We start from the raw sequence: 14,366 nt of genomic DNA, 5'->3' as shown, positions 1-14,366 counted from the left end.
TTTTTTGGAATAGATGCAAACCGAACAACGGGAAAGGGAATAAAAATTTCTGCTCTGCAACATCTCCCCGGCGCTGGGGCACATCCCTCCGTGCCTCAGTTTCCCCCCTCCCAGCCAAGCATCAGGGAAGTACGAGCACGACATCCACCACCCCCTGCTTCCTTCCCTGCTCCAGCCAAGGAGACAAATCCATCCTGCCACGGGCACGCTGAGCATCCGCAACAAGACACATCTTCATTTTCCGTGAAGCAGTAACCCTCGCCCTCCTCCCGCCTGCATCCAGCACCGTGTTTATGTTCTGCTTCCTGGGAAACAAGAGACTCGTTACCATGCGGAGGGCGACAGCAGAGCGATTAGTGAAATTTGTTACCCACATGCTCTGAACAAAATTAAATTAAAAGTGCTGCTTTGCTGTCAAGATAAGGGCCAAGCCGGAGAGATAATTTTTCACTCTCAAACACTCAATTACTCGCCGAGGCTGTATCAGATACAATCGGAAAATAAATAAATAAATGGGAAGACCCACACTGCCTCCAGGAACAGATGTAAAAGCCTTTATCTCCAGCACAGTCCGGGGAAGTTAAAGAGCCTGCAGCTCCACCACCACTTTACTTGCAGACCCTTCTGCTGCCCAGTTCCAGCTTCCCACTGCAGGCCCTCTCCCAACAGCTCAGTTCCCTGGGCATGGACAGGAGTGTGTGTGCACCCCCACACCTACAGCCACCGGGGATTTAAGGAGCAAAGAGGTGGCTGGAGCAACCCCAGCCAAGCCTCCCTGCACAGGCAGAGTCTAGCAGGGATGAAGAGAGGCTCAGGGAGGGTTTTATGTGTTGTTGCAGTAACTCATTGCTCTGCGGGCAAAACAAGCCATTATACAAAAGCACCACGTTTGTTTGCTCGCTGGAAAAGCAGCATCCAAGACAGAGGGCTAAGAAGGGTTGGAAATGAGCAGCATTCCCCATCAGCACCACTGCCCTGGGCATCACAGTGGTGTGGGCAGAGCTGTGCTGCAGCCTGGCAGGATGGACCCCAGTGCTCTGAGGGGTAAAGACAAGACCTGTATCATGACAGTACCTCATTCCTGAGATTTGGGGATGTCCAGGTCCCCTCTAGGGTGCTCTTCCCTGGTCTGACAGGAGCAGTACGGCTCCACGTGCCACGAACCAGCTGGATGTGCACCAAACACCAGCACTGACCTGTCCATCTGTCCCTGCTTTGTGCACCCTTCCCAGGGAACTCTAACCTGTCTGTGCCATGCACTGACTACATGTGGAGGGGATGGGCACAGGGTTGCCAGAGAGGGAGAAGCTCCCTGGGCACAGACAGCACCAGACTCATTCCTCCCTCATGCTCCTGCAAACAACCCAAATTGACATGTTTGCTTTATCACCTTTTGTCTCCCATTCGATTCCCAACAGCATCTCCCCTAGTCTGAAGGTGAGTCAAGCCCAGGGCTGACCTGGGGGACCCTTCCCTGAGGAGCACAGCAGAGCTGGTGCACGTGCTGCCCACGGCGTTTGCTCAGCCCCAGCAAGGCCAGGGGCACTGGCAGAGCACAGAGAATGGTACCCAAATTTCATTCTGCACTCCATTTAGTTCCCCATGAAATAATAAGTGCCTGCTGCCTCTGGAGACGGGAGAGGATCAAAGAGAAGCTTCCTCATATGTAGCAGACTCCGAATACCTAATATTCCCTTATAAAAGGCCTTGTTTTAAACACCAAATACAGAGGCAGATCAAAGCTCAGCTTCTCATTTCTCTAACAGCCCTCAGAAGGCTCCGCCAGCCAGCCCAGCACACACACACGTGCACACCCGTGTGGTTGACACCAATCCAAGGTACATAATTGAACTCTGTTAATTTGTCAAAACCATCCCTGCGTGCTATGGGAACAGCCAGGTGCCTTGTTCATGGAGACCTCAGCTGAGGAGCATCCCCAAACCGAGTCCTCCCCTTCCCTGGGGTGGTGGGGAGCTCTCCCGGGATGGGAAGGTACCACCTGAACAACAGTTATGCATGAAAAATGGGTGGATACTTCCCCCCTTCCTCTTTTAACAGGCTGCAATAGAGGTGATGCTGAGAGGAGTGAAGCAATTCCAGACCCCAGTGTGGGGGAGTGGGCTCAAGGTGGTCCAGCTCAGGCTGAAACGGATGCCAGAGCTTGCCTGAGGAGCAGCAGCCAGCTGAGGACGTACCATGAGACACCCCAGACAGGTGGACACTGTGCCAGGTGCCCTCTGGTACATCTCAACCATCACGTGAGCAACAGCATTGCTTTGAATCCCACACTCCACTTTGTACCTGGGTTTCCAGCAACCCAGGGGTTTGCCAGCAGCTGCAGAGACCCCTGGCAGGTCCCAGGGGCTGGGATACAGGGGCTCCCAGCAGGGCCGAGGGGCTCAGACAACATCTAGGCTGCAGGAGAGGGCACAGAGTCTCTGGATCTCCCAGACAAATTGGCTTGGGATGGCTCAGCCCCTTGCAGGGTCTCCATATGATGCCATCACTTTCCCTGCCTCAGTTACCCCCAACCCAGGGAGCTGCACAGCATCTGCTGCACGTTTCTGTGTTACAGAGCAGCTGCTCTGTGGCCTGAGAAAGCAGAGGGAGGTGGGGAAAACTCACTTTTGCCTCCCCTCCAGCAAGGAGGGCTCATTAGATTCACTGAGTCCTTAATGAGCTGGACACAGCCCCTGGTATGGCCTTGGAGTTACAATGCTGCTTCTTCCCCTCCTCTTTCTCTTTCTGACCAGCCACTGGGCTGCCTGTCACCAGGGGAGCTTGGGACTGCACACTCAGACCTGGAGATGAATATATTTTGCCGGGCAGGAGGCAAACACCGCCCCGGGGCAAGGGGGACGGAGCAGGAGTGAGGCACAAGTGAGGTTTGTGTACAGGGCTCTGCCTCAGGCACAGGGCTCTGCCTCCTTGGTTTAGGGTGACTTTTGCTACTATGTTTTTCTCTCAAACTCAGAGGGCGACCTGACTGAACACATCCCACCCTGCTCCAGAGAGAGGAACTAAGTATCAAAGCTTTGATATCGGCTGTGATGGACAGCGGGGGGTGTGGATTCACATCTTTACAACACAGGCAGGTTCTCCCTCACAAGACTTCAATGCTGGTGAAATGTGCAATGACAGGCAGCCCAGGAGACAAGAGCCATCTCTGTACCACAGCCAGCATGCAAAGAGGTTCCCGTGTTTCCAGATTCTCCCATGGGGGTGGGAAAAGGGAGAGCCAGCTCCCATGAAAAGCAGAGCCCTGGAGTGCACAAACATGTTGCAATCAGGTTGCAATAAAATCTGATTTCTGGAAAACCTCAAGGAGTCAGTACTGAGGGTCAGCAGGAAGGAGCATCCCTGGACCCAGCTGAGGGTCCCTCCAGCCTCTGAGCACAGAGCTTCTCTCAGGACTTGTTTCACTCGGAAAAACAGTCCAAATTCCAGCTCCCTTAAGACTACATGTCAGCCCTGCTGTCGGCGCTGCCATTAGAGCAGGGCTCATACTAATCCCTCAAAAATAAGCAGAGGGTGGAGAGCTGGCATGGGCACAGGCAGGGGCCATGGCAAAGAAAAGAGATGTCTCACTGAAGATGGGTATGAACACTGCTGATCTGCATTGCCCCTCCCAGCTCAAATCCCAGAGATGGGGCTGAGCCCAACAGCAGACAAAAGACCAAGGCTCCACAGGAAGGTGTCCTCTGCGTTATTTCTTACACTCTTCTCCCCTATAATGTCTCTGGACTTCCCAAAGACAAGGGAACATAAGTGTTAAGGGCACCCCACAGACTTAGAAGCTGAGAGGATGAGTGGTGCAGTGTGCTGGGAGCACAGAAGGTGATGCCTCAGCCATCCCTGACTCCATACCTGGACTGATCGGACTTACTTCTCCATGTATTCTACCACTGAAAACCAGGTATCAACGGGTCTGCTGGTCCTGAGCTAACAGAACAGGCTCTCCCTTGCTCATACTGACCCATAGGAATATCCCTTCAATAAACCTTGCCAAGGCACTACAGAACCTGCTGTCCTCTTTCTCCAGGAGACAGACAACCGCTTAACCAGCCAGCTTCAACCAAGCTCAAATACAACCAAACCTATGCACCACCTAAGTGGCAACTCCCCTCCCACGGTCCGGGATCAATGCCTTGACAGTACCAGTAATTAGGCTCAATCCTGCAAAACTTCATCTGAGGAGAGAAACCCCAAGGAATCTCTCTCCTTGGACCTGATAACTATCTGACAGCACCTGCAACGACACGCAAGCACAGCAAAATCAATATGGGAACATCATTGTAAGAATTAACTGTATCTGACGACGCATCCTTCTCTATTAGAGTTACGATCCCGTCCAATTATGGATCTTGGCTGAACTCGTAATTATGAGTTTGGTACTAGGACTTCCCACTGCGCTATTGCTTTCCTTCCATGAGGGAGAGAGGAGTCAATGAAAAGATAATAGAAAATTCTTTTCAAGGACGCAGTGATGGCAAAATTTAGCTAGACAGGAGGGGTAGTACAATGGGGACTTTATGCAAGACAATTCCCTCCGTTAGCCACCAGTGAACACGAACAAACCAGGTTCTCACAGCATTGCTCAAACGCTAACGCAGATCTAACATCCAGCTCCGTGCAACGGCGCGAGGCAGCTCTGCCTCCTGAATTCCCTTCAAACCCAGCCATCAAAGCTGCCCAGGTGAACAACAGCTTATTCACAGGAAAAGAAAGGAATTCTTCCCATTCATCTATCCTATTCATTTATATCTGCCCTACCAGGAAGCTTAAACAAACAACCCAAACCCAACACATACGTCGATAAGGATATCTTTGTACCTGGCATCAAGTACGAGTGCTTTTCAAAAGGCTGGCAGAGCACTTGACCTGGGGGAATGGCGTCAAGGCAGCCCTGCAAAAACTTATCTGCTTTTCATTAAAACACAATTTTCCACACCTTCCTCGCACAACATCACCCCTTTCTCTAGTGGAAGTTGAAAAAAACCCAAACTTTAGTGACTTTTCCAAAGTACTCGAGGGCTTTCACATCCAGCCAAGTATTGCAGAATAACTCCTTGAAAAACACTACTCCAGCACTCAGGAAATTCACCCCCTGTCCCTGTTTTGGGACAGTTTCTTTTGTCCCTGTTTGCAATACAATAATTTCTTCCTTCTCTCACACAGCCACAAAGATGATTAGAGGGATGGAGCACCTCTCCTATGAGGAAAGAGAGTTGGGGCTGTTCAGCCTGGAAAAGAGAAGGGTTTGGGAGACCTTATTGTAGCTTTCTGGTTCCTGAAGGGAGCCTACAAGAGAGCTGGAGGGGGACTTTGGACAAGGGTATATAGTGACAGGACGGGGGGAAGAGCTTCACACTGACAGGGTTAGATTGGATATTGGGAAGAAACTCTTCCCTGTGAGGTTAATGAGACACTGCCACAGGCTGCCCAGAGAAGATGTGGTGCCCCATCCCTGGGAGCATCCTAGGCCAGGTTGGCTGGGGCTCTAAGTAACCTGGTCTAGTGGAAGTGTCCCTGCACATGGCAGGGAGGCTGGAACAAGAAGGTCTTTAAGGTCCCTTCCAACCCAAACCAGTCTGTGATTCTGATTCTATGATCTTCCCCTGAATGCAGCTGTGTTCATACTGCAACAGGTAACTAACTCACGACTCCTCTCCCTGCTTTTCATCAAAAGCTCATTTTAAACTCAGTGATAATTTCTCATGGTTCTAAAACACACGGAAAAGAGAGAAAGAAAAAAAAACACAAACCTATAAAATTGAAGGCCCAGCCTTTCAGCAGGAACAAATGCAGTGCACCCCTGTGCGCGCGCCTGCTCATTCCCGTGTGCAACCACCGAGCTGATCAGAGGTGCTGAGGTAATTTCACATTCAAATAAACACATTGGGAGAGCATTTATGGGAATGGCTCATCATGGAAACAAATGGGGCCGTGTGTGCCGCGGTGGGTACCGGCATCTATCTGGCTGCTGCGCTGCGCCGAGGCCCGGCTTCGTGCGCAAAACAAATGGAGGGAGCAGGCCCACTGTGCGAGTTTTAAATTGCTTCCCAACGGAGTTATTTCCCAACTGTGATTTTTCAAACACAGCAGCAGCAGCAGCAGCAAGGATTGTCCCCCCCTCTGCCAAACAGCTCGGGCCCAGAGTCCCGAACAAAAATGATCCAGCGTGATGTGACCGCAGGAAACACGGGCACTAATTTCAAACTGCAGATGATATTCCAGTTTCTCAGCTTCTCTAACTCACAAAAAGAGCCTGAAGGGACTTTGGTCTACAAATCCCTGCCCCAACCCTCATTTTGAATTTGTTCCTTTTAATTGCCTTTGTGCCAAGAGGAAGGCCAGGAAACTTTCATCCAACGGATGCTTTGCATGGGAAATAAAGGGCAGAAAACGGGAGTTTGGAGCAAGGAATTGCCAAGGTGACCAGCCCTGACAGCTGCACTGGTGCCAGGATGATGACGGACACAATCGCTCCCTGCTGGTGCAGCTTTGGGGAAGTGCCAGGGCACGTGGAAGAAAACTGATATTAGAAACCATCAAAGAAACCCAGAACCTCAGCAACATCACCAGGAAACATGATTTATGGCTCCTGCACGGTGCTGCATCACACAGACAGCACATCTTGGGATGCCTTACCACCACAGACTGGTATGGCCGTCCTTTAGACTCAGGCAATGTCAGACACCATCACCCATGGGAACAATCAAGGTGCTCCACCATTTTTTCCCCCATGTGCAATCACTGTGTCATTTTGTACCTTTGCTCCGTCTCCGGCTCCGATACTGCTCCGTGTAGAAGGTGAGCTGGGTTTCATCATCCGCCTCCGAGCCAGAGTTTCCTTTGGCACGTCCAAACCCGATCCCACCTGCAAGCAACAGAGAGGAAGAAATCAGCCCTGTCAGCTGGGATGCTCAGCAGCAGGAGAAGCTCCTCGGCAGAGATGCCAGATTTGGCCAGAATCCACTGCTCCTCACTAAGATGCTCTACTTGGGGTCACCAGAAGTGACCAGGGACTTTTGCCGCTCATGATTTCACTGGTTCCTAATTGCCCTCATCAAAAATCAAGACTCCATGATGCCAGTTGCGATGTGAACGTAAGAAAATGCTTTCTACCCTCAAGAATGCAAAATACAAATGTATTTCAAGGTATTTACAAAGGAAAGCCCTGAGTGTAGCAGCTGCTCTCCTCAAGGACACAGTGAAGTACAGTGAATTTTAGGTGTTTGCTTCAAAGCAAACCCAGCAGGGACAAGCAGTACATGGGGAACACAGCACTTGAGGGGCACCCACGACCCCACCGCATGGCAAAGGTCCCACTTCTCCCTCTCATCACCTGCTTTGGCCCATCTGCTCCCCCAGCTCACTATGACAACCAGCAGCACATGTTCCTGCAGTGGCCAGGACTGACAGGAGCAGGGCTGGCCCATGGTTTACCTGGCACCCTCCTCTCTGGGCTGGATATGGAGCAGGATGCAGGAGGAGCCCAGCTGGCTTCAGCCCTGGACACACCAAGGAGTGATGAATGCTTTAAAAGTGACGCAGACTTTAACTGGCAGAAGTCCTTCAATCCTTGCAGAGTTTAAAGCAAAGAGGCCTCTGGGGGTTGACAGTGGCCCTTTAAACTGCCATTAAAATATTTTACTGTTTTTAAAGAATCCTTTATTCTAGGCAGAAGCACCATTTCCCCATTTCTTGGCAGGAGAACAGAAAATGAGCGATGCCTTCTGCCCTCTGAAATCCTTAATCACCGCAATGAGAGGTGGCTGGCAGGAGCCAGCGGGACACTGGGAGCTCCACACGTGGCTCCTGCCCTGTCCATGCCCTCAGCTGGCCAAGAAGTGCCCTCAGAGGGGGTGAAGGGGTGTCTTAACAGAGGGGTAGGAAGAGGCTCCTCCTGAAAGCAGCAGGAGGGGTCACTGCTTAAACACAGCAGTGTTTAATGCCTGGAAATGTGGGCTGCTGGGTTTATAGACTCACACCCCAAACCATAACCCACCATCAGCCCCTCCTCAGACACAAATAACACAGCAAACATCCAGTGCCATGATGCACCCACACCCAGGGTCTGGGGGTTTGAAAGGCACAGCGGAGTGGTAAAACCAATCAGGCTTATTCACATCAGCGAGAAAAATCTTAATTAATCTGGGCTTCTAACACAGGCCCTTGGGCAACCAGCCAGGACTGCAGCCCTACTGCACATCCCATTCTCTTTGAGAAGGGGCTGCCCTGGGCCCCTTTGCAGCCACAGTGTCCAGGGCTGGAAGACAGAGACCAGCTACAGGAGGGTTTTTTCCCCAAGAGCTCAGCACAGCCATCTCTGCCTGGGAAAGGGACCTGGCTGCTGCCTGTGCAGGAAGGACATGGCACGTCCCTCCGCCACCTTCCCGTGCACCAGACCTGGCCCCTTTTGGACAGGCAGATGGCTGGGGTGGACAGAGCCAGCGATCCAGCACTCTCTCTATTGTCTTCACATCCCCGCGAGGGGACCGGCAAAGTTTGGCAACGCAGAGCTGCTCCACCGCCACCGGCCCAGCCCCCTCCGGCCGCTCCGCGTTTGTTTGCCGGCTGCGTCTCCGTGATGGATGGAGCTGACATGTTAAATTACTCAGGCTGGATGTCTTCAGAGAGCTGGTGACAGCGATATTGCATTTTCTGATTACCCAGCACTGCGCAGGATGTATAAATACAGGAGTCAGGAGACCCAGCGCAGGTCCCCAGCCCGGAGCGGAAACGTCTCCTCTGACCCTACATGCAGTGGCAGAGGTCAGCCTGGAAACACGAGCCCAGGGCAGGGACACGGCTGCCAGGGATGTGCTTCTATTCCTTTGTGTTACCAAAGATGCCAGAACACATCTTGGTGGTGGTTTTAGGGGTCCTGGAACCCATCCTGGAGGATGCAGGAACGCTAATCCTCAACCGATCCTGCTGTAAACTTGATTTCATGTTTAACTCGCCCCAAAATCTTGCTGAATGACCCCTGTGAGACATTCACAACTGGGGCAATGCCTACTGATCCAGCTCAACAACCAGCCTGTTTGCAGCTTGCTGCCAAGACACAGGCCCAGGATAATCACGTGATGGGGCTGAGGATGCTCACAGCAGAGAGCACCCTCATGCAGGTGCTGATGGGGATGAATAAGGACAGCACCCAGTTAAAGCCAAGCAGCCCTGCCTGGTCAGCATTCCTCTTCCTTTAAAAACATGGAGAAAACCACCAAGTATCAGAAAAAAAATACCCTAATCACTGCAACCAATTACAAAGTGGAATAAGATGCTTAAAAGACAGAACAGGGAAACGGCAACTTTGCAGCACCAGGTACCCGTAATGCACCAGCAACTCTCTCCAGTGACTCCTCCAAGGAGTTACACCCCCTTTACACACAGTTCACTCCTGTTATTTAGACTGGAGAGAAAACGAAGCTCCCCTTCCTCACCCACACCCCTGTCTCCTGCATGGCTCAGCCCCCAGGCAGCAGGGGGGCGAGGAGGGGGAGCTCAAAGAAGATGCTCTTGTTTTTAATCCTGTTTGCAGATTTACAAACTCGTTAATCCGTTCAAATAGATCTCAGCTCAGCCAGGCACCCGGGCAGGGCGCTTGTTCTGAGTGCAACATTAATTTAGTGGGGAGCAAGGCGGGGCGCCAAGGCAAACACCTCGTTAGGGTGTAATTAAAGATGGTAGCTTTAATGCCGAGTGGGGACTACAGAAGTAAAATTCAGGAATCAGAGGCTCCGTTATCCCCAAAGAATTCTGTTAGCTAAAAGCCACGTGTATGTTTTTTTTTAAAAGTGAGGTTTTGGCATTAATGAGGAAATAAAAAGCAAACCTGACATTTTTAATCCTTTCCCCAAAGCCAGTAGGTCACAGAGCATCTTAGGAAAATAACTATGGATGCAAAACAAACCAAAATGGAGTTAAAATAACAAAATAAGTAACAGGAGCTATTTGGATAACTCCTGTCTGAGGCCAAATTGACCTCAACTACTTAATCTCTCCAAGCTGCATGTTAAAATGGAAGTGGGAGCTTGTTTTTGTCCCCAGTGGTGCCAACCTGGGTGACATCTTTATGCATCCCCCTGCCCTGCAACTACTGTCTATTGAAAAGGGAGTTTCTGCACCCCTTCCCTCCAGGAAAAGAGCCAAACTCTGCACATATCACAGAATTCAAGACCCACAACCTCCCTGCTCGACCGTGTTGGGTTCACTCGGCTCCACGCTCACTTGCCCCATGCAGCACAGTCTCCTGGGTGTTCAACAAGCTTCTCTGCTTCCAAGCTTCCCAGTAAAAGCTGGATGAGGAGTGCCCTCCCCACCATGCCAGCTCGGTGGCGAGGTCCATGCACTGAGGGCTGGCAGGGCTGCGCAGAGCAATGCAATTAGCTAAGTGAGAATTTTCAGTTTAATTAATTTAACACTGAAAAGAGCACCAGCCAACTGAAAAACTAAACGTGGCCAGAGAAAGGTAAGTTAGATGCAGACTTAGGGACAAAAAAAATAAAATACACGAACATTCGTGTTTGAAACTTACCCAGTCAATGTAAAAAAAAGATAAAGAAGAGAAGCCCTTTAAAATTAAGTGCCCTGTGGCAGTGGTACATTCACACACACTAAGGAAGGCTCTTCCACCTCATTTATTGTCCCTTTTCCTTCTGTCTATATCCAAAAAACCCACCACTGTGGGTGGTGTAACAACAAGGTGATGGTCCCATGGCTTCTACTATGGAATGCTCCCAGACAGCAGCCCTTGCACAGCTGTGAAGGGTTTTATTTTCACCAAGGACAACTCACAGATCTGGACATGATACTTTGACTCAGAGGAGGCAAAAGTTCCCGGCTAAAGCCTCAAAAAGCCTTTCCTGCAAAACATGATGGTGCACAGGCACCACAGGACAGATGGACAGAGTGAGGTGCAGGCAGACGTGTCCTGGCAAAAGCAGGGACTATGGATGAACTCAGATGAGTTTCAACTCTCCTTCCTCAGGGAACTTTGGGTCACTCAGGGCACAGCCAAAACCTCCAAACCACAAGAAGCTGCAGCCCCACTGTGCAGCACATCCTGATAAACAGCACATCCTGTTTGAGGAGAAGGATCATTACGGGTTATTTCTTCCCAAATCCAGGGTGCTTTTAAAGCCCTGCCCCAGGAGAGGGCACCAGACCCCCTCTCTGCACACACCAAGGCCACCCCCCAGCCCCACATGCCAACATCCCACCCAGCCCCTGCGTTCACACACGCAGGGTGGTCCCTTGGCCAAATCCCCACCCTCTGTCCCTGCCCTTCTGCCTCTCCCCGTGTTTTCCAGGGCATCACTTCCCAGTTCTGGTGCAGCCAGGTTGGGATGTCTGGCTACCACCTGGCTGCATTTTGGGAACTACAAACGTGCTCAGACTCAGCATCCCTCCCTCCAGCACTGCCAGCCCCCATGGAGATCTCCAACTTCCAGCCCACCCCTCCTACCCCTCGGCTCTCACCATCCTCACTCTCCCTCTATTATTTATAACCTCTAAACACACTTCACTCAGTCGAAGTGTTTAGGGAGAGAGGTTGTATGAAAGAGGCATTAGACAAAATGAAGTTATATAGCAGTGTAAATGGAGAAGGTGGTGTTGTTTTGGTTTTTTTTTTTAAAGTCAATGCACTTGGAAAAATACCCCTTTCCTAGAGCTGCTGGAAACACTCAGCACAGAACCAGATTTAATGATGAGCAATGGGCAGCAGTTTAAACACACTCAGTGCAGAGAAGTGAAGCAAAACAAAGTTGATCCCAGATTGGTTTTCCTTGTGCTGGCGGGTTGGGTTGTTTGTTTTCTGTTTTGGATGGTTTATCCCATCGTCCTGAAGGAGCAGCACTCGGAAACCCTTTCAGAGCCTTTCCATAAAGGAGGAAATCCGTCTGCTGTGCACGGTTCCTGCGGGGAGAGCGCTCCAGCTGCAGGGCTCTGATGAGGTTAAGCATTAATTAAATCAAACCACAAGAAAATAATTACACACAGGCATCCGTCAGGCCAACTTGTCACTACCCAGGAACAAAGTTGGATGCAAGCTCCATCAGCGGAACTGTCACGCGGCCGTTAGGAGGAAATAAATGTATCCCAAATGGACAATTTCATTTAAGGGGAGGGAAAAAAAAAAGTCTCGTGAATTGCAATGGATTAATGAGGCAAAGGGTTTGTGTTTGCAGTTGGATGGAAAACGAAAACATCCTGATTTGTGGTATCATCCTTTAACCTGAGCGCTCGCTCGCACTCCAGCCGCCTGCCTTCCAGAAGGACAGGTAACCACAGGCTGTAAAACAAAACCTCTGGCTCAGGAGAGGCCAGGGAAAAGCCAGGAAAAGGCATGGATCAGCTCAGCAGCAGTGCCCGGCCACCACTTCCACAAGCAAAGAAAAATTTAAATTAAAGGGAAAAGAGGATGGATGGGATGGGGCTATAGGGAGCGAGAACTCCACTGGAGACGCTGGGACTGGCTGGCTTGTTGGGGCTGCTCACTGATTCCTGATGATTTGAGACCTTAAAATCTCTTCTCTAGGGCGTGCTGGTGAGGCATCCTGTAGGTGGGGACACTGGAAGTCAGGGTCCCCTCCTGAAGCCCATGGGATACATTATGTCTTGGGCTCCTCATGCCACACACATGTTGGGTACAAACAAATCTCCAATTCTCACATTGAGGAAACACCAGTACGAGGAGAAATGCAGAGTGACCAAGGGCGCTCTTGTCCTGGTATCCACAGACTATTCCTGTGGCCACTAATAGGCAGAGGAATCCTGGGGAGGTGGGAAATGGGGTGAGGGGGGACAAGCCAGGCTGGCTCGGGGCCACACTCTGCTCCCACACAGCCAGAGGCTCTGCCTGCAGCTGGGCATTGTGTCTCCTCCTAAGCTCAGCTGCAAGGATTAACTGACTTGTTCCATTAGTGACCAAAAAGCTTCTTACCTTCAGGCAGTTCAAAAGTGAAATAAACACACACACAAAAAAAGAAGCTGGAGCAGGGAATCAGGGAAATTTCCCCAGATAGTCTCTGTGGACCCCAAAAGCACCCACCCACACACACACTAAAATCCAGAGACACGTATTTGAATAACTACTAGAAAACAAACCAAATAATTTAAACCAGTTAAAGAGTCAGAACATTCTCTTCACACTAAGTGAATAATTTATGGGCAGAGCTATAATAAAGAAAAGCCCTCTCCACGCCTGTATTGCAGGAAAATGTATCCAGAATAAAAGATCACATTTCAGACTCATAAATAAATGAAAAAGAAAACCAACAGTAAACAGAAAGAAAAGTTTTTCCTTTCCAGCTCCTGGTGCTGCCACAAAGACCCTCAGTGCAGCGGGCAGGCCATGGCCAAGGGATCCCCCTGCCCATCACCCCTGCAGGGACCCTGACAACTCCCTTCTCCTCCACAGGTGGAAATGTGGACCTGATCCCTCCACACAGCCTTTTGCACGGTACAGCCTTTAGATCCATGAATGCTGATCCTTTAGATCCATGAATGCTGCTCCCACCCTGTGTGGAGTCCAAAAACCCCTAAGCACCGGGAAAGCAGAAAGAACAGAGGTCCCAGTGATGTCAGAGCCAAAATGAACTTCACCCCCCTTTGTGAAACAGAAACTTGCCAAGAAACTGTTTCACTCCCACCTCAGTGAGTCCAGGGACTCTGGACTTGCAGTAGACCTGGAAGAATCCATTGGAGGGGACACATGCAACACGAGTCCCAAGCACCTCCACCACACCACCCTGAGGTTGCTGCGTGGGGTTTGCCCCTCTTTACCCCATCACAGAGGAGCTCTGGTGTCCCCACGCTCAGCAGGGAGGGTGGGGGAGCTCCCTCCTTCCTCCCCAGCCAAACTTCTCCAGACCTGGTCTCTGGGGGAGCAGGTGATGCCCACCACACCCTACCTCGGGGGCGGCTCCGGCGTTTCCGTCTCCCCACGGACGTGCTGCGCAGCGCGGGCTGGAGCTGCCCGATCTCGATGGGCGTGTTGGTGCGGAAGCTCTCCTTGAACTTCTGCATCAGGGATTCCACCGTCTCCTGCGTCACCTCGGGAGCTGCAACACCAGCAAAGGCACTGTGGTTAGAAGAGGACAGGGCCACCACGTCCCCCCGCCTGCACAAGTCCTTCCTCGCAGGGGACAGCGCGAGCCGACGCCAACTCCTGAGGTAGGAGCTCTGTTAAGACCCTCCAATATCACCCACAGAGACCCACCCAGAACTTTCCAAGTCCTACCAAAGCCACAGAAATAAGAAAATTGTGATTTTATGGAAATTGCATTTTCCACACTGCTTTCCAGAACATTGGATTGTTCTTTGCCTGTTCTCCCACGTGCACTTGGAAGCATCAT

General features: G+C 51.0%; 1 protein-coding gene across 1 annotated transcript in view; it reads right to left on the bottom strand.

The window, feature by feature from the left end:
• ASTN2 (astrotactin 2) overlaps positions 1–14,366 on the bottom strand; it is a 272,653-nt gene that overhangs the window by 211,777 nt on the left and 46,510 nt on the right. The window contains exons 3-4 of the mRNA XM_018074363.3: positions 13,923–14,072; positions 6,773–6,880 (exon numbers count right to left, since the gene is read on the bottom strand). Coding sequence (XP_017929852.1) covers positions 6,773–6,880; positions 13,923–14,072 — 258 coding nt within the window. The remainder of the gene's footprint in view (positions 1–6,772; positions 6,881–13,922; positions 14,073–14,366) is intronic.

This window comes from Manacus vitellinus, unplaced genomic scaffold (genome assembly GCF_001715985.3).
Source record: "Manacus vitellinus isolate BGI_N305 unplaced genomic scaffold, ASM171598v3 scaffold_27_pilon, whole genome shotgun sequence".
NCBI lineage: Eukaryota > Metazoa > Chordata > Aves > Passeriformes > Pipridae > Manacus > Manacus vitellinus.
This window is presented reverse-complemented; position numbering and strand designations above follow the sequence as displayed.